Source organism: Capronia epimyces (assembly GCF_000585565.1).
Source record: "Capronia epimyces CBS 606.96 chromosome Unknown aczIQ-supercont1.2, whole genome shotgun sequence".
Classification (NCBI taxonomy): Eukaryota; Fungi; Ascomycota; class Eurotiomycetes; order Chaetothyriales; family Herpotrichiellaceae; genus Capronia; species Capronia epimyces.
The window spans coordinates 3,434,393-3,452,783 of record NW_006912905.1 but is presented as its reverse complement, the minus strand read 5'-3'; the positions used below and the strand labels follow the sequence as shown (position 1 = coordinate 3,452,783).

General features: G+C 53.2%; 4 protein-coding genes across 4 annotated transcripts; 3 read left to right on the top strand and 1 right to left on the bottom strand.

Annotated features, from left to right (window-relative positions):
* Nucleotides 1–2,700: 2,700 nt before the first annotated feature.
* Nucleotides 2,701–3,701, top strand: A1O3_03046 (uncharacterized protein; the record flags this gene model as incomplete). The annotated part of the gene is made up of 3 exons (XM_007733186.1): nt 2,701–2,811; nt 2,864–2,961; nt 3,020–3,701. 3 exons carry the CDS (start codon nt 2,701–2,703, stop codon nt 3,699–3,701), a joined length of 891 nt encoding a protein of 296 aa, XP_007731376.1.
* Nucleotides 3,702–5,950: 2,249 nt separating this feature from the next.
* Nucleotides 5,951–7,079, top strand: A1O3_03045 (aldose 1-epimerase; the record flags this gene model as incomplete). Its single annotated transcript, XM_007733185.1, has 2 exons — nt 5,951–6,444; nt 6,578–7,079. 2 exons carry the CDS (start codon nt 5,951–5,953, stop codon nt 7,077–7,079), a joined length of 996 nt encoding a protein of 331 aa, XP_007731375.1.
* A 7,536-nt stretch (nt 7,080–14,615) lies between these two features.
* A1O3_03044 (uncharacterized protein) lies at nt 14,616–15,686 on the bottom strand (the record flags this gene model as incomplete). Its single annotated transcript, XM_007733184.1, has 1 exon — nt 14,616–15,686. One exon carries the CDS (start codon nt 15,684–15,686, stop codon nt 14,616–14,618), a length of 1,071 nt encoding a protein of 356 aa, XP_007731374.1.
* Nucleotides 15,687–17,114: 1,428 nt separating this feature from the next.
* On the top strand, nt 17,115–17,936 carry A1O3_03043 (uncharacterized protein; the record flags this gene model as incomplete). The annotated part of the gene is made up of 1 exon (XM_007733183.1): nt 17,115–17,936. One exon carries the CDS (start codon nt 17,115–17,117, stop codon nt 17,934–17,936), a length of 822 nt encoding a protein of 273 aa, XP_007731373.1.
* Between the last annotated feature and the right edge of the window lie 455 nt (nt 17,937–18,391).

Sequence of the window (18,391 nt, the reverse complement as noted above, 5' to 3'; positions counted from 1 at the left end):
GTCGGCGACCCTAAGATGAACAACTCGATGATCCTTACGAATTGGAAGTACCTGCTTATGACATACTTACCGAGGGATTTACTGTAAAACGACGGAATCTCTGCAGTGGACTCCGCGGAAACTCCGCGGTATGGTCGACTCCTGACACTGTCATTTCTGCAGTCAAATGTGGTGCATGGTAGACCGCTATGTAGCTATTGACCAACACAATACGTGGTGTCAGGAAAGGTCTTGCAGCCTGGCGACAATACTTGGGAAATACTTGGGCTGAGCTGGTGCGAAGAAGAGATACGTTCCTCTAGCAAGTACTTGTGTTTTGTCGCTTTGGGAAGACAGCGCACTGCAGGATGTTATGGAATGGCCCCTTACATGGCATATTACATGTCCACACTACCTAAGCGGAGTCTTGACAGCTCTTAGAACTGTGCGAAGGCTGGGTGGAATTTATATTCCTTGATCAAGTGCCATGGAACTACAATGTATCAAGATTGCACATGGAGAGCAATGATGTTAAACGAACTGGGGAGACAGTCACTGACCAAGCAAATGTGCGATCACAACTGCTGGATGCGGAAATTTGCCCCTGTCATAGTACTCGGTGCTGTGCAGTGTGCATCGTACATTGGTACAGTGGATTCCGGCCCAATCATAGAGTATAAATTATGCATCAAGCAGGCAATCTGCCCAGAATCCAGCAGGATTATGCACAAAGTTGGGTCCTAGAGGAAATCCCAGATCCAACTCATGTTTGAGGTAGTCAGTCCGGGACTCCAGCATGAGGAACTCGGGGTTACGGATACAGTTGACAGCCTCGATAGACGTGAAGAGCTGGGGAGAAGGATTCTTATCGAGTAGCGAAGGGTTAGTCATCATTCAGCACCAAGAGCGTAAACAGGCAAAAATGTACCGTCAGCAAGTCTCTGTACTCCATACTCGTCCGAACTCGTGCATACTCTGTGGTAGGATTTTCTCCGGTCCGAGAGAACGGAGTCGCTCCTATTCTTCTCGTGCACCAGTGTACAGGCCCGGAGCAAGGTGGGGGGGAAGTTACCGAGAAATGACAGGGACATAAAAAAGCGACAGCAGGAATTGATAATCCGCGACAGGCTGATGCACAACGCTTGCATAAGGCCTGACCACTGACCACGTGGGCCGCTGCCCGAAGACAGCCACCCGCCTGCCTGTCGCGACCCAGCCTCCAGATATTATTACATACCTAACATATTGGATTTGGCATCTATTAATACTTCCAGTCTATCGTCTGATAAATCAGTGACTGACAGAGCACAAACAGCGAGAGACTACCTAATGAGGGTGGTATTGTCTGTCAGCGCGTACTAGGCCGGTGCTTCTCTTGCTGAATACGCACCCCTCCGAGTCTCGCTCTCTCTCATCGGCCCTGTACGTGTAGTGCGTCTTTTTCTAGCCTAGCAGAAATCACGGCTGCGAAGTATACGGTCAAACCTGGTTGCTGTAAAATGAATGAGTGTCGGTGGGTGCTGTGTCTCCGCTTCAATTCGAACATAGCGCTGTCAAAACAGTTCTCATGACCGTCCGAGGCCCAGTCGATCGCAGATCGCAGCGATCCTGGGGGCGAGGCTCGCGCCTTCGCTCTTTGACTGCGGCTGTTAGGACCCGTAGTTGTTGCCGAGTCGCCGAGAAAGTTACTTGGAACGACTGACAGTGGGTTCGCCTCTCCCTTTTTTTCTCCCTCGAGGCATTTTCGCCCAGAGGGCGCTTTCCAGAATCGTCTCGTACCCGACGTACGAGACGGTGTATTGAATATTCAGACTTGCACGGCGGGCTGCTTACCTGACGTCTGGAGCCAGTTGTAGGTCCTAGGGAGCAAGTACGAGTACGGAGTAGACCCTGCTGATTCAACGTGGCCGTCGATTACTCACCCACGTACCTCGTATCGACTAACTAGCTGAGGTTGGACTAGTGGTACTAGTCGAACTGTCTGTGACGGTAATAATCCCTATTCGGCGCGTCAAGACGAGGCACTCGTCGCAAGTCAGGTACCTGGTACGGTATCCACATACCGTGCGCCGTGTCATTCTTGTCACTGCGCTGTTACAAGCTCAGAATCGTCATGTCGTCGTCACCGTGCTCCCTCCTCTTTGAGCGAGCCTCTATCCCACTCCCACCACCACCTCAGGACTAAGTTGCGCACCTTTTGGCCGGTCGCTCTTCCACAGGCTCGCTGCCGTTAGCTTCTAGCGTCCTCCATCGTTCCACCCTTCCCCCCTGTCCTGTCGGCCGCACCAGCATCCGTACATCCATCCCAGTCGTGCATCATCCTTTTGGGTTCGCTCCCCTGCTCCTCGAGTCTGGTCGCCGTGCATCAAACTTTTACCGCGACCGCGCGCTGAGGCCATTTGCTTTGTTACGCCATGCTCCACTTGTCACTTCTGTCTGCTATCTTACTAACCCCGTTGCTCTACTAACGATATATAGGCCTTTGCTGCCTCGTAGCCCTCCCCTCCCAGAAGTCCACATGTCCACCTCTTGCCTCGCCCCGTCCTTCACCGTCCAGAAACTGACGAACAGATTGACTCGACACTGGCCTTTCGTGGCCGAAAACAAACACTCGACTTATCTATATCACACAGCAGAAGCACGCCTGGCTAATCACCAGCCCAATTGTACGGTCATCGTTGATAAAACCCCCTGTCTGCCCCCTCTGGCTTCTCGATCAGAATGGGCGCTACAGTCATGACCCCTCCGTTGGAACCCTCGTCACCCTTGGACGGTGGAATCCGGAAAAGAGTGTGCAAGGCTTGTGACAGATGCCGTCTGAAGAAGTCCAAGGTTAGTTGGGCCGCTGCACACCCATTCTCTGTCAGGTCTGACAAGTCTGCAGTGTGACGGTGCCAGTCCCTGTAGTCGATGTAAAGCAGACAACGCCATCTGTGTTTTTGGAGAACGGAAAAAATCTCAGGACAAAGTCTATCCCAAAGGGTAAGTCCTCAACAGAGCTCGTGGTGGAGGGTTCGTGTCTGACGTGGCATAACTACAGTTACGTGGAGATGCTTGAGAGCCAACAAGCCCAGCTCGTCGCAGGTCTACAAGAATTGTACAAGCGCACCCAGAACGGCCAGGGATGGCCAGGCTCGGCCTTGAAAGAGACCAGCCACGGTATCCCCTTGACGCACGACATTTTGGAGAGACTAGGTGTGCTGAAGCAAGATGGCCACGCCACAGAGGGCGTCTTTGAGGAGGACCTCACCGCCTTGCAGCAAAGGCTGTTTGCAGACGGAGCCGGCGTCATGCAGCGGCAGCCTTCCCACGAGTCACATTCGGACAGCGCGCCCTCGCCAATCTACGAACCCATCGCTCAGAGACCTACCCTGACGAACCCGTTCAGTGTGAGCCGGTTCCCTCCCACGCCACCCAACCAGAGTCCCTTCCCACAGAACGCTCAGGTGGCGCCGCCGACGAAGTCGCATACCTATCCTCACGCAACCACCCACCAGTCGAATCTCAGCTGGAACACGCCGGCTGGCGACTTTGACGACGGAATGGATTTCATGAGCCAGTTCGAGTCGCCCATGGTGGATGCCCCGATTGACTTGAATTCCTTCTCCACACCCATGTTCCAAGAACCGATGGGGACGGCCGCGATCAATCCCTGCCTGACGATGAAAGACTGGGCCGGCCAGGAAGATCTTCAACGGTACTTCAACCCGGCCATGATTTGACTTGTGGATCAACGGCCATGAATTTTTGACGACCTGGTAAAGCATTGCATCGAAAAGCGGGGCGAACGGCGCTGGGATATACGAGGGAGGCTTTCCAGATCAACTACAGTCGTTTTACTGTTGTGAACTGTCTTACACGTCATCGGGTGTACAAGGTGTACGGGAAACGGGGAGGTTTTTCCAGTCTTGGGGCGGCGTTTTGGGCGGTACTTGAGGACGCGTGAGAAGAGGACGCGTGAGCTGGCATGCTCTACACACCCCTCGCCACGAAGTTTCCTCGTACCAGGCGGACGGGAGTCTCAGCTAAGGCACGGGAGAGGTTGGCATCCCACATTGGCATGGGACGAATCATCATGGATCAAGGCCATCGCCACCGAAAGGTGTGTGTCGCCGTCGCACTTTCACAGCATGACCCAAGCCTTCTGAGGCCATTGAAATTGGCAGGGGGCAGATGTACACTACAGCACGGATATGGAGTATTGCAACCAAGTTGACCTGTGCGGAAAGTCTTCCGTGCGGAAGGGATGCGGGACGTCGATTGACGTGCACGGGCGCGATATATTGAAATCGAGTCATTCTACCACGATAGTACTAAGTATTGACATCACAAAGCCTACTTTACCTAGTAAGGCGAGCTTGGACGGCCGAGCCCTGGGCGGCTGCTCTTAGGCGCTGTCGGCCCTGCAGCGACATACATACACCTTCGGGCCCGAACCCTCGAGGCACTCGGCGGCCTTATACAGTGGTATTAAGTTATGCCTGTTCCGTCCCTTGAAATCCGTCCATCCCTTCGTCCTCGCAGCCTGCGTTCTGTGCGCCAGAGGGCGAGATACGACGTTCTAGTAGAGAGCAAGGGAGGAGGGAGGGGGGAGAGACCCAGCCGATGCGGGAATAATACATACGGGCGTATGTAGGCTCATACATGAGTGGCTGGGGTGGTGTTTTTCGTTCGCTCGGGGGGCCTAAATACTCTGTTTAAGCATACTCGTAGGTCAGGTAAGGTTGGTTGTGGTGGCCGATCTCCGTCGTTTCTCCGAGGGTTAGTACGAGGTACGGAGTACGGATACTAGGTGGTAAGCACACTAAATAGGCACCCACCTAGTGGCACCTACGGGACCTTGGGTGCCTAGGGCCTAGGGTCCTTAGGTTTCGGCTGACAGAAGTCCAGGGCCGCTTAGTCAGGAAGCAAATATTCTGACATAACCACGCAGGGTGATGGCACGATGGCTGGTGATGGCACTGCACACTGGCACAAGTCCACTCTTGAGCAAGGATGGCCTCCCAGGAATATTGACTTGCTGCGTACTCCGTACTACGTGTAGACTGCATATAGGTACCTAGTATGGATCGGTAGATGATCCTTGTTATCAATGATCTGTGGTATCAATAGGTAGTGAGAATTCTGGTCTGTATGGGTTGCACGGGGGTTTGACCCTGACTTGAGCCAGCAACGTTGGGTACAGGAGTCTCTTTTTCTTTTTCTCTTGTGGGCCAGATACACCGCTGCACTGGCTGGCAAGGTCTGGGTAACGGGGTGTTGCTGCCCAACTCACACTTTTATATTGATAGGCGTGTCTGGTTGTATCCCGAGTCTGTACCCTGGCCAAAGACTCGAGGGCGCCTGGTTTCTGTTGTGCCCAACTTGAACTTGAGGCCGCAGTGTTGCCTACCCTACCTACAGTAAGCCCTCGGCGTGTCCCCGCCTGGAGGGCCTACCTAGTACCTATAGCCTGAGCCTCCTGGGTACCTGACTAGGTGCCTGAGGCCGCTTAGCCTTGTGGTCACCTTCCGTGCCGGACGTACCAACCGTAATCACCTACACCTGAACCCAACTTGGCTCTTCTGCAGCATTGGCCTGCAAGGTTCATGAGAATACTTTTCTTGCAATCATGCCTCGATGATATTTCATTGTCCTCAACATCTCCGCATCCCAACCATGTTGTGGCAGCGTGCTCGACCACCGCCTCCACGCCGGCAAAATCGAGGCCTTAGTAGCCTTAGCCATAGCCCGGATAAATGAAAAATGGCCACCGGACTTTTGCTGGCCAACCAACCACAACCACAATCAATAAGCCTGATGTCGAGTTTCTTTGACGACTTGAATGCCACAAACCCTTTTCGCAGAAGGACTTTGTAGGTTGACTTTGCTTCTCCTTGTCTGATCGTACCCGTCGACATCTTTGCATCCTAACTACAACGACAACGGTGACTGCGACTGCAACTGCAACTGATAACTGTAGCTCCGCATCATGGCGTCAGACTCGGGCTTCTCATTCCTGCCTCAAGGCGCCATCATCCAAGAATTCAAGGTCGCCGGCCACAACATCGTGCTCGGCTACGCCCAACCAGAGCCATACGCAACTTCGCCCTTCTTCGGAGAGACCATTGGCCGGGTTGCCAACCGGATCAAGAATGCCGAGTTCACCGCGAATCATGGCAAAATCTATAAGCTTGCGGCCAACGAGGGGCCGAACCACCTGCACGGCGGAACGTCAGGCTGGGGCAAGAAGACGTTTCACGGGCCCACCCCCGTCGATCGCAACGGCCACGAGGGCGTGCGGTTTACCTACCTTTCGCCCGACGGTGACGAGGGCTACCCGGGAACCGTCGAGCTCAGGGTATGGTACACTGCCTGGACGGAGGAGGAAGACGGCGTGTCCAAGACGATCCTAGAGACCGAGTATGAGGTTGAACTGGTGGGGTCTGAATGCGAGGAAACGGTCGTCAACATCACGAATCACGGGTAAGTTTCGAGTAGTTCGTTGGTGAGCCTCGTCTCAGGGACTGCCCCCAAGAGGTCACCACGACTACCAAGTCCAGCACCGTTGCAAGTATCACAAGGGCCAGCCAGTCTGACACTTCTGCCGTGTGCACAGCTACTTCAACATCACCGACGGTCCAACCATCGAAGGAACAGAAGTGACATTGCACACATCCAAGTATCTGCCGGTGGACGAGACCGACATCCCTCTAGGCACGGTCGAAGACTTCCCCGGCATCGAAGCCGGCAAACCGTTTGTGCTAGGCGCCACGGAGCCGGACATCGACCACTGTTTCATCGTGGACACGGATGCTGCCAACGTCCCTCTCGACACTCGACAGCGACCGCTCGCACTCCTGCTCAGCGCCGCGCACCCAGGGACAAAGTTGCATGTGGACGTGTTCAGCACGGAGCCATCCTTCCAATTCTACACCGGCAAGTATATCAACACCGCGGCGACAGCAGACAGCCCGGCACGAGGGCCACGTGCAGGGTTCTGTGTCGAGCCGGCCCGCTATATCAACGCCATCAATGTGCCGCAGTGGAGGGGTCAAGTGCTGTTGAAGCGTAATCAACTCTGGGGTGCTAGGACGGTCCACAAGGCTTGGAAGGCATAGGCATAGCACAGGTATACAAAGCTTGGAAGGCATAGGCATAGCACAGGTATACAAAGCTTGGAAGGCATAAGCATAGCACAGGTATTTACTAAAGACAATCCAGATGGTTCACACTTGACACTCATGGTCCAGGCAGACGACTCTGAGGAGGTAGCTTGACTGCATGTTTCACCGTTCGAAGAGCACCGGATCACATGGCCTTTGAAACACGCGGGTACCAGGGAAAGAATGAAGAGATACAAACAGTAATCATTATAAGCACGCCGCATGCTGCGGGTTCTTTCCAGAAGGCGAGTGACACATACCTGGTAATCATCATCACAACCACAACCACCCCCGTAATCATACCCGAGCCATAGGGAGTATCCGTAATCTGATTATATATATTGGGCTCTTCTTCTCCCCACCCGTGCCATCCTTTTTCTGGCCGGTTGGCCTTTCACGCGGTTGAACCCTCAGCAGTCTCGCAAGTACAAGTACGGCAACTAACTACTCAACTACTATCAACGAAACAGGCGTGTACGGATACGTAGTATGTTTTAGTCTTAGTCGACGCGACAGTGAGATCAATTGCCGAGGCTTGGGGGGGCTCGACAAAATGCAAATGCCAAAACCAAAATGCAAAATGCCTCATTCATGATTCCAGAACGTAACGGCGCCTGCGCGAGACGGGTCGGCGGGGGGCCTTTTCTTGGAATGAGAATCTACATGTACTAATTACAGTACATACTACATACTACTCCGGACAGATCATACTAATTACAGAGTACGAGTACGGAGTACATACTACATACTACAGAGTACAGGGCATACTACGTACCTTACTACAGAGTAGGTATTACTATTAGGTAGGGTTACCTATGCAGACCCAAACAACAGGAATTCCATCTGTCAGCTACCTAAGTGTTGAGTACTCCGTATTGCGGGTCGAGGACCCTCCTTGATCCTCCGGCTTGCCTGACATAATTCCCTCGCCAGCCCACACCAGCCCTGACTAATAAAAGTCAGGGAAGGACGGTATTGTACTCCTTAGTAGGTATACATACTACGATATAAACTCCGTACTACGATATAGACTAATAATTAGTAGGTAGGTAGGTAGGTAGTGGGTAGGTCTGCTAGGTAAGGTAGCCTTAGCACGGAGTACTCGTACGGAGTTAAGTTAGTCTGGAGTCTGGAGACTAGAACAGCGATTTTATGTCAAGTTAGACACTGGTCAGTGGTCAATGGTCAGTGGTCAGTGGTAGTCACACTGGCAGTGTCAGCGGAAATCTGGGCATCGGCTGTAAATAAAGGCCGAAACCGACTTGAACGAAAATCCACTTCATCTGACATCCAGGCTGGTCGGACCGGGGAAAGGACGACCCGACTTTTGGGTTGGGGGGTTGTCCTTGTCTTCAGTTGGCGGGTTTGTCCTTGTCTTGTGTTGGCTTGGGCCTAACATCGGCTTTTGGGGGGTGTCCTTGTCTTATGTTGGCTTGGGCCTAACATTTAGAGTGATAATTGGAACGGAGAGTGCGCATACGTAGGACTGCATGGAGGGGCTTGTTTTGTTCGAGAGTTCAGGCTGTGCAGTGCAGTGTGACGGCTGCTCGGCTCAGTCGAGTCAGCCGGTGCCGGTCGATCGAGAGATCGCCATGGCAGGCATGGTCCCAGGTCCAGCGCATTCGCATTTCGAATAAGGGTGACCGACTCGGCCGACTCGGTCCTTACAGTCATATTGTTGCCACGCGGCCCCACGGGACGAAAGCCCGACTGAGGGGTTTACGGAGTACGGCCTGAGAGTTAGACTGGAAGCGCTCAGACCGGCCCGGTCGCCTAGTCAAACCGGCCCTGAAGGCCTTTGATCGACGTGTACGAAAGAATTATTGCGGGCGCGAGTATGGCGCGATGACCGCGGTGATGCGTGCGACACGACACGATGTGGTTATCAATAATCCCGATACTCGTACGATAATGGCCGATACGCAGGAATGACGTGGCATTTGACAGGGTCGAGGAGGACAGGGATAAGGACGAGATAGGAGTCGAGAGAGGCTAAAGGATGGGTAGGGATAATAAAAGGCGCGATGCGATGAGATCAGATGTGCTTAGACCGTGGATACTCGCTTATATTTGACCGTTTGCTTTGGACAAATAGTGAGTGGTGCGGACTGTTCTAGATGTATGGATAGATGGTTAGGTCACAGACTGATACAAACGAAGGGAAGGCCGCGAAGGTGAGGTGGATTTGGAGAGGACAAGCCGTCGCCGTGTTTAGATGTTGATACTCTATACTTGACATCCTAGCCGGAATTAAGTCGTAAACTCCGTACTGTGGTAAGTGTAGCTGTGTGTTAGGTACCTGATCTAAAGTAAGAGCATTAGTATTCTGTCTGCTTCACTGTCCTGACCGATACTGGCTCGAGTCGAGGATACCAGGTAGGGTTATATCTAGCAAACACCACAGGACACTACTATTCAACTCGTATTACACTTGCACTTACTCCTTACAGTCAACAGCGATGCCCGAAAAAGGTGAGACCAGTCCAGCCCCGCCGACCTCTAGGCACCAACTTGAAGCATTCAGCCCTGCCGGCCATCGGCCGTATGGCTTACAGAGCACGGCTACTCTGCACTGCACTCTGCACTCTGGAGTCTGTACTACACGAGAGCGCAACACCCTTGATGACAGACTCCTCTCTCTCTCCACCTCGTATCCGTACAGTTGTGGTTGGCGCCGACCCCTCGTATTCGGGAAGCTACATCTGTCGTAGCTTTCTTTACCTGCCTAGGGCCTGCCCTACACTGGTCCCTACCTAGTAAACATAGCGTTATCAGGCAGTACGGAGCATTAGCAGTGTCCGTGTCCGTGTCCGTATCCGTATCTGCACGCCAGCCATCGAAGTAGGTATGCTCGATGCCCCCTGTTGTTCTGACCAGAACCAGGCCAAGTCAGACGTTCCAATAACAATCCCAAAGTGGACGTGGACGTTCGTCCAAGAAACCCCCAAGACACCCCAAGAAAGCCGACAGTGCAATTATTGGAACTAACTCCCTGGTAGGTGCCTGGCACGACATTGACATATAACGTTGGCAGTACGAGTGTCGCTGTTGCTGTTACAGTATGGTTTCAATTTGCCCAGGCGCCGCCGCCCAAGGTTACTCGAGCCGAGACAGGGCCAGACCTCTGCCACTCGTACTAGACAACAGTAATAATCGACCACCTTGTTCAAGTCGGGGTGCAGGTGGTGGGTGCGCTCCCAATATTCAATACTATTAATATTGGTGCCGATCATCCTCGGGAAGTCCACGGCGCACGGTCTGCAGAGAGAACATCTGCAGTCAAATACCAAGATCGAACATGAAGATTGGAGCCTCGACCTCGATTTGCAAATTGGGTCTCGTCCAACCCAATCGGCCATACATATCCGTACAGTAATAGTAGTAACGTAGTAACACAGAGCGATGCTGGTACCGGTGTGGACAATCATCATCATCCTCATCATCGTCATCATCATCATATCATCGCATATCATCGTCTCGTCATCCATGGCTCAGCTTGAATGAGTCAAACTTGAACGGCCTCCACCACTGGCAACCTGACATAACTCTCGGCAGCGGGCATAATTCGCTGCATAAGGTAACTTGGTCGGTTCAAATGACCGGTCACATCGGTATCGTACTACGCGATTACGTGTACGGCTGTTTTGTCCAGTCACGGCCATCTGGTATTGTCATTTCATCATCGCATGATGTGAGTTCCTGTCCAGCTTCAAAGTCGGGACTGGGACTGCATCCCTGTCGACACCGGGCAATCTCGTCCGAACCTTGATCCGTCACCGTCACCGTCACCGTCACCGTCACCGTCAGCTTCAGCTTCAGCTTCCTTTGTCCCTCCTAGGTGCCTCCCTCAGCTCACCCGATGACTGGTCGACTGGTCGACTGGTCTCTACCATTCACTGCCCGCACTTACACAGCCTGTCGCTGTCTTCCTCTGGCGCCCCCGCTGCAACCACTGCCCTGTCTTGCTATCTGTCATCTCGCTAATCAGAAGGTTTAGACCATGATCAACGACGGCATCTGCTGTAGACGAAAGTCAATCCATGGTTAATTCCAGGCCAGTCAGTGCAGTTTCGCACTTTACTGGTACGGATCTCCTCAAGAATGAATCTCGAGAGGTGGAGATATATTCTACCGACCCAAGTGACCTCAACGACTTTTTGATTCTGAATGATGACTCGACTGGGTTTGATTACTGGACTTGATTATGTACTGTCCAAAGCTGGTCCCCAGACCAACTACTAGGTAATGAGGGGTTGTCTGCCCTGAAATCCCACACACTTTTCTTTCCGTTTCGAGGGAATGACTAGTTCTCTGCAGCTGAGTCAGAATCCTCACCCCAGGCTGTCAATGGTCCCTTACCTACTGTGCCTCCGTACGGCTACGGCGTACAGTAGTCTCGCTGACGGCAGGCAGGATTTGTCAATCTCAATCGCCTCGCCTCTGACGCCTGAACGAGTTAGCAGTCTTTCTATCTCTGTCGGTGTGCATGCCCTTCAGATCACGACTGCAAAGTGATCTTGGGTTAGCTCCTCTCCAGGACACCCTGCGTGTCACTTTTTCCCTGACTAGGGTTCAACCTTTCTGGGCGCATTACCCAGACCACTTCATCTCTCAACCTTCTGGACGCATTACCTAGACGGCTTGAGGCTCTGACACGTCTTCTAAACCATGAGACTTGAAAGTTTTCGCCAAATCCTAATGCTAGTCCTAATCCAAATCCGAACAAAGAGTCCAGCATCAGCCATGGTCCCCAGATGCTGAGACAACAGACTCCTGCACGGCGTGCCTGAACCTTCGCAGGGAAGCCTGCCTAAGGTGGACCAATGCGGCCTGTCGGTCAATTAGACACTACGAGGCCTAGCTCGCCAGCGGCAGAAGTGACAGTGTCCGGGTTCTTTGTCTCCAGAGCCGCAAAGATTGATGTTGGATGCAACAACGCTGAGGTGCCGATGGGATGGAGGCATTGTCCACAGCTCAACTCGCCACTGATGATCTACAGAGCACAGCAATATCAAGAGCACAAGATCTCCCTTCCCTGGTTTGGTTGATGGGCCATGTAACTCGCAATCTTTGCTTCGATGGCCCATGCAACCCGCAACCCGCAAACCCCTCTGCCCTCTACCATTCCTCTACCATTTGGCATCCGACAAGATAGTGTGCTGGTCGTCCTTTTCATTTTGTTTATTTTGGCCAAAGAGTGCTCACAGAGTTCCTTGCTATCTAGAAAGATGGTATACCGTAGGTACTAGGTATAGGTACTAGGTATAGGTACTAGGTACACTCTTCCCTATAATGAAAGCTGCTCCGAGACGAGCCACCAATCTCAGATAGATATATTATTCCAAATCCTCCACCGGTCGTGTTCCCCACACCCACGCAGGCTCGTGACAGCCTCAGCCCTCGTTCAACCTTTCTACTTTCTAGGTCTTGCTTTCTTTCCTTGACGTGCGCCACCTTCTGTTCTCTTTCTTTCCTTGAAGTGCGCCACCTTCTATTCTCTTTCTTTCTTTGACGTGCGCCACCTTCTATTCTGCCAAAGAACAGGAGAAGGAGAAGGAAAATATCCCGCCCGCGGGACCGCCATGACATTTCAAATCCAGTTCAAATCTAGGTCAAATCTAGGTCTAGGTCTAGGTCTAGTCCTGGTTTCTGCAACGGCGACGGCGACGGCGACGGCAACGGCAACGGCAACGGCAACGGCAATAGCAACAGCAACAGCACCTCAGGAAAAGTCGAAGCAACGCAATGTGACGCAATATAACACTACCTGAGGAAAGTGGAAGCAACACAACACCACCCTAAATGACAGATTTGATTGACTCTCGGCCATGACCTCGGCCACCGCCACGGCCACGTTCGAGGACCGAGATATCGATCGCAGAAGGCGGGCCTAAGGCTTTGCAACGAGCACGAGCACGAGCAGGAGCGAGAGAATCAACTCAGCTACCTAGGTTAGCTAGGCGGTTGCTTGCTCATGCGTATTTATCCATCACTGAGAAAAACATGCATGCATGGTAGGGTAGGGGAGGGTAGGGTAGGGGAGTGGTTTTGCGGCTCTGGGGAACTCTTGCCTCTCAAGCTGAAGCATGTCTACATAGTACTTCTACTGGTACTTCTACTTCTACTTCTATTAGTACTTCTACTTCTACCTCCACTTCTACTTCTACCTCCACTTCTACTTCTACCTCCACTTCTACTTCTACCTCCACTTCTACTTCTACCTCTTCTACACACAATGGATCATGTATAGTACGTACATATCCACTAGAGCCTGCTCTCTAGCCTCTCTGCCCTGCTCTCTGGCCTCTCTGCCCTCTCTACCCTGGCTTGGACTCAAGCCGCCTCGAGGAGCGACTATGTGCAATGGAGGCCGTGGACGGAAAACCGGGTGCTCTGTTGATAACATACATACATATCGAGCCTGGGACAACATCATGTCGAAGATTTGCATACGGAGTACTGAGTACTGGCAGGACAGCAGGTAGGGCTCCTACAAGTATGGCATTGCATGCTTTTTGCGGGATATGCTCTTATCAACAATCAACAAGGCTGTACGGATATACAGGTAGTGTTATGGTACTCTACAGGGCTGTGACTGTCAAACTGAGGCCCATTCCCAGCCTTGTCCATTAACCAGAGAGGCTGGTTTAGGCTATCCTATAGTATATAGCATGTGCTCTCCCTGCCACCCGTTGATAGCGAACATGGAAGATTTCAACCTTCATTTGACAGTGACAGGGACGCGGCATGGAATGGATTCGGATTTGGGCCGTGGAGAAGTCTGCAAAGTATTCCCCTGCAACTATTATGTGTTATTCCCAGCAACTGTGTGATTCCCCTGCAACTATGTTATTCCCCTACAACTATGTGGTATCCTCCTGCAACTATGTGTGATCAAGCATGTTGGCTGGCCCAGGTGCGTTGGGTTTGGAGGGACTGAAATGGCCATGTGTTCGCTGTAGTCCATATAGGTAAACACGGGCGTGCTCAGTGTCCCTCGGGCCTACACGAAGTATGCTTTGTCAACTTCCATGTGCGCAAAGGTCCTCCGTGAATTATTTGTGCAAATAGATGGATTGACGGACGAATCAATCGCTGCCGTGGCTTAGGTGGCAGTACGAGGACACCTGAGTTGCAGGGTGACGGATCATGCTGAGAAAGACCTTCGTGCTAGATGAAGGACTGTTCCCTGGCCTCCAGCTGTTTCTCCCATCCTGCTCGCGTCAAGACACAGCCGATCTGATTCTTCTCGCCGGCTGGGGTCAAGTGCCGTGGAGTGATCGATGATGATGGCTTCCTTAATAGCCCGTGCCGGGGTTGGTGAGGCGATGGGGCCCGGAGGTGGTCGAGGTGGTCGAGCTGGTCTCCGAACTACGATCGGATTTATCTTGCCAGGCTGACGGTGAAGGTCAACTGGTAACCGTTGGATCTCGATATGTGATGGAGATCGGTTCAACGAACGCGGCGATGCTAAAACCCTCGCTCGACTATTCAGCTAGGGTCATCGACATCATCCCGCCGCGCCCGCTCTAGACCCGTTTCCGTTTGTACGGCGGCTGGTTCTATGACCTTGTCACACCTCGCTCTTAACTCATGCACTCCACCGACACCTTCCCACTGATCCAACAAACCCACGACGGATTTATACTCCTTGTGGGCCTGATCCTGGTGGCCGTGCTCAAGCATGGCCTGCAACCGTGACGGCGCGGCCAAAGCCCATTTGACCATCTCCTTCTGCCGTGTCTGCTTTCTCGCCTCGAGCAGCTGCCTCGACCGGTCTGGGTCGGTAGTCGTAGTAGGGGCCAAGTCTCTGACCAGATTGAGCAGACCATCTAATTTCTCTGCCAGCTTCTCCACGCCATCGAGCCCTGGGGTTTGTGTCTGTTCTTTCTGGACTTGGATCGTGATCCCGACCCCAGTTTCCAGTGTGCCAAATCTATCTTGCTCCCGCTTGTGCATGCCCTTCTGCATCTCAGCGATGGTGCCCACGGCCTTGATCAATTTGCTGTAGTTGTCGTAGACCAAGGCTTTCCGCTCGCCGTCGAGGTTCCGGATCTCGCTGACCAGCGTGCTTTCCGTTCTGAGGATGTCGCGCAACCCGGCCGTCTTGAGCAAGTCGGACACGTATGATTCGGCCTCGAAGTCCGGGTCGTCCAGACGCGCGGTCAATGACGACGGGGCTGATGACAGCAGCTCCGACGGTTCCGCCGAAGGCACGATCGAGGTGACGGTCGAGGCGGATGCGTTGGACGCCATGCTTGCCGTCCGGCTCAGGTTGTGGTCCTGCGCATGCGCAGCGCCCGCACCCGACGCACCCCGCCCTTTGAGGTTGTAGTAGTCGCGCAGGGCGGCGCGGTTGCGTCGATGGGACGTGGTAGATGTAGACGCAGACGCAAATGCATGCTGCTGAGGGGCTGGCGACGGAGTGTTGGTTCGCGGGATGTCCAATGACGGACGCACCGACGACGTCGGGGTCACGCTTGCACTGGCCATCGTGGGCGACGTGATTCGAGACAAACCGATCGCGGGCGATTCGCTGCGTGGTGATGTGATTGTGGCCATGTTCAAGTTTGTTTACGAGCAACGCAAGAGGAGGTGCGCCGTGGGGAGGACTACATCCACATTGTCGGAAGCTTGCAGAGCTTGTGTCGTCTCATGCTCGAATCCCTAGCGAGGTGAGTTGGCTGCGGCAGTCACACACATTGACAGACAGATTGAAACTGTGAGCAAGGCCAAGTATGCTATGCTGTGGTAGACTGCAGTGTATCGTACTCCGTAGTAGTACTATTATGGCCTAGGTGCTCCGGATTCTGGATGTTGGTCAAATGGCGGCCTAAACCTGCTCCGGCCAAGCCTCGCCTGATCGGGCATGGTCGATCCCTCGCCGCTTTTAACCTCTACATCCATGTGCGTTGTGTGTTGTGTGTATCTCATCCGCTCAGACGGTATATCCGTTTGGGAGGTACTGTATATATGCTCAGGAGAAGTTATCCGCCCGGGAGATATATCGGGTGGGTCTTTGTCGAAGCAGGGACAAAACTCCAGGCTTGCCAGTGGTCATACGAACTTGAGTAAATTGTTCAGCGTATGGCAGTGGTATCATGTGTGCTGTGCCGCCGATGGTGATAACCTTGTCAAAGAGCCATTCCTTCTCGACATACTCCGTATCCGGAGGAGGCAGTCATTGACGTGCTGAAGACTCAAGAGAAAGGAAGTCTGCTCTTACAGATGGAAGGCCGCGGGCCGAGTCAGGCCAAGCCAGAAATGCGTGAAAACTTGACGAGACCGGCTTCATCGTTGGCTATCTCTTCCAGAGTAGGTTTGTCTCTTGCCTCTTATCTCTTGTGCTCTGTATCCGTACTCTCCGGTAGATCGACAGGCATGTTCTGACTCTTGACAGGCACCTAACAGGTGCCAAGTGATATGGCGATGTGGAGTTCAAGTTTGGAGACAGCCGAAGCGCGGGGGTCACCGGCCGGGGAAGCCAGGGCGTAGGAGGCTTAGGCTTTGGCTTAGGCTCCCGTGCCGCATCGAGAGAGGTTTAAGCCTTAGGAGCCCTAAGCCCCTTAGCAAGACAAGGACTGATTGCCGCACGACATCCCAGTCATCCGTACTTTTTCCTCGAGACGAGGCCTGAGGCCCCTTAGCCTTAGGGTGAAGAATGCCTACATGTAGGTGCCAATGCAAAAGTCAGGGATTGCGCCGCAGCCATACAACTTGGGGTGCAAGGACTGCCTCCTCGACTAATACTGAGTTGCGCATGGAGACTCAGCAGGGATCGCTCAAGCAGCCCAGGCCGCAGTGAAAAGAAATGCGAGCTGAGAAGACTTCGAGGTTATAAAACCCCCTGGGTGCCCCCCATGGATGAGCCTTACGGTAAGTTCCTCTCGAAAGGCCCGTTCTCAGGAGATTTCACCTCTATCACATTCGGGTTCCGTCATATCCTCGTTCTTCGGACATTGTATAGCCTATCCTCCTGTGCACGCCATAATGTCCCAAGCCATGAATGAACTTTTCAATCGCTGGGGCCGGTCTTCGGCCATGTCTCCGCGAAACTTTCAGTATGCCTGTGCCGGCAGCGGAATCCTCTGCTCGATCTTCTTCCTTGTCAGCTTTGCAGCCTCAGGATTCCTCCCGCCAGTGAAGCCATACTGGGATGCTGAACGACTGGTCAAGCACTACCGCGATCATGAGCACGGCATACAAGCTGGTGCTGCTCTGCTAGTGCTCTCGGGCATGTTTTACCTTCCCTTGACGGCTGCCATCTCGGCTCAGATGCGACGCATTCCGAACCTCCACTACGTCGTGAGCGCCCTCCAGCTTGCCTCGGGCGCCGCAGGCATCTTCACCATAATATTGCCAGGCGTAATCCTAGCCGTCACAAACTACCGACTCGACCGACCTGTGGAGATCACGCAGGCTCTCAACGACCTCTTTTGGATCACAGCCTTCCTGCCCTGGCCGACCTTCATGATCCAGAACTTTGCCTTTGCGTACGCCATCATCATAGACTCTCGCCCGCGACCGCTGTTTCCGAAGTCAATCGCCATCCTCAACATTGTCGTCCCCATTCTCTACGTCCCCTCAATTGCCATGCATTGCGTCAAAACAGGACCCCTGGCTTGGAACGGCGGCACCACTTTCTGGATGGAGGGTGTCATCTTTTGTGGCCAGCTGATCATCGACTCTGTTTGTCTCATGCGGGCTGTGTATTCTGAGACCGAGATGGGAGAAAAGATCGTGGATATCTTTCCATCTTCACTAAAGGACAACGAACAAAACTTGGAATATGGTGGAGGGAGCGCCGCATAGCGGGAGCAGGTTGGGTCGCGTGCCTGGCATGCAGTCTGTTGAGATGTGTCAGCATTTGAGGCTTGTATGATCAGATGAGGCATTAGCGGGACAGGCGTGCGGGTGCAGAGGAGGCCGAAAGCGGCCCCCGCCATCGCTGTTGTCGGCGGCTAATTCATCCAGGTAGCTAGGAAGGTGTTTGTCGGGGTACTCTGTTTTGCGGTCCGCTAAGCATGCAGTGCAGACAGCCTTGTGCGGGCCTGTCGAGGCTGAGAGCTGTCGGCAGCCTTGAGCGGGCCGACGTTTTTCCGCCTTCCCGAATAATCCTGAACCACTCAGGCATCACGTGGTACTCTGTAAAAGGACTCCGTACTTGTCGTTGAATATCTTCTTGTGTCGTGATACAAGCATCCCTACCTAAGTAATGGCTGTATCGCCCCGACACGAATAATGAGAGAAGGTAGGGAGGGACGTAC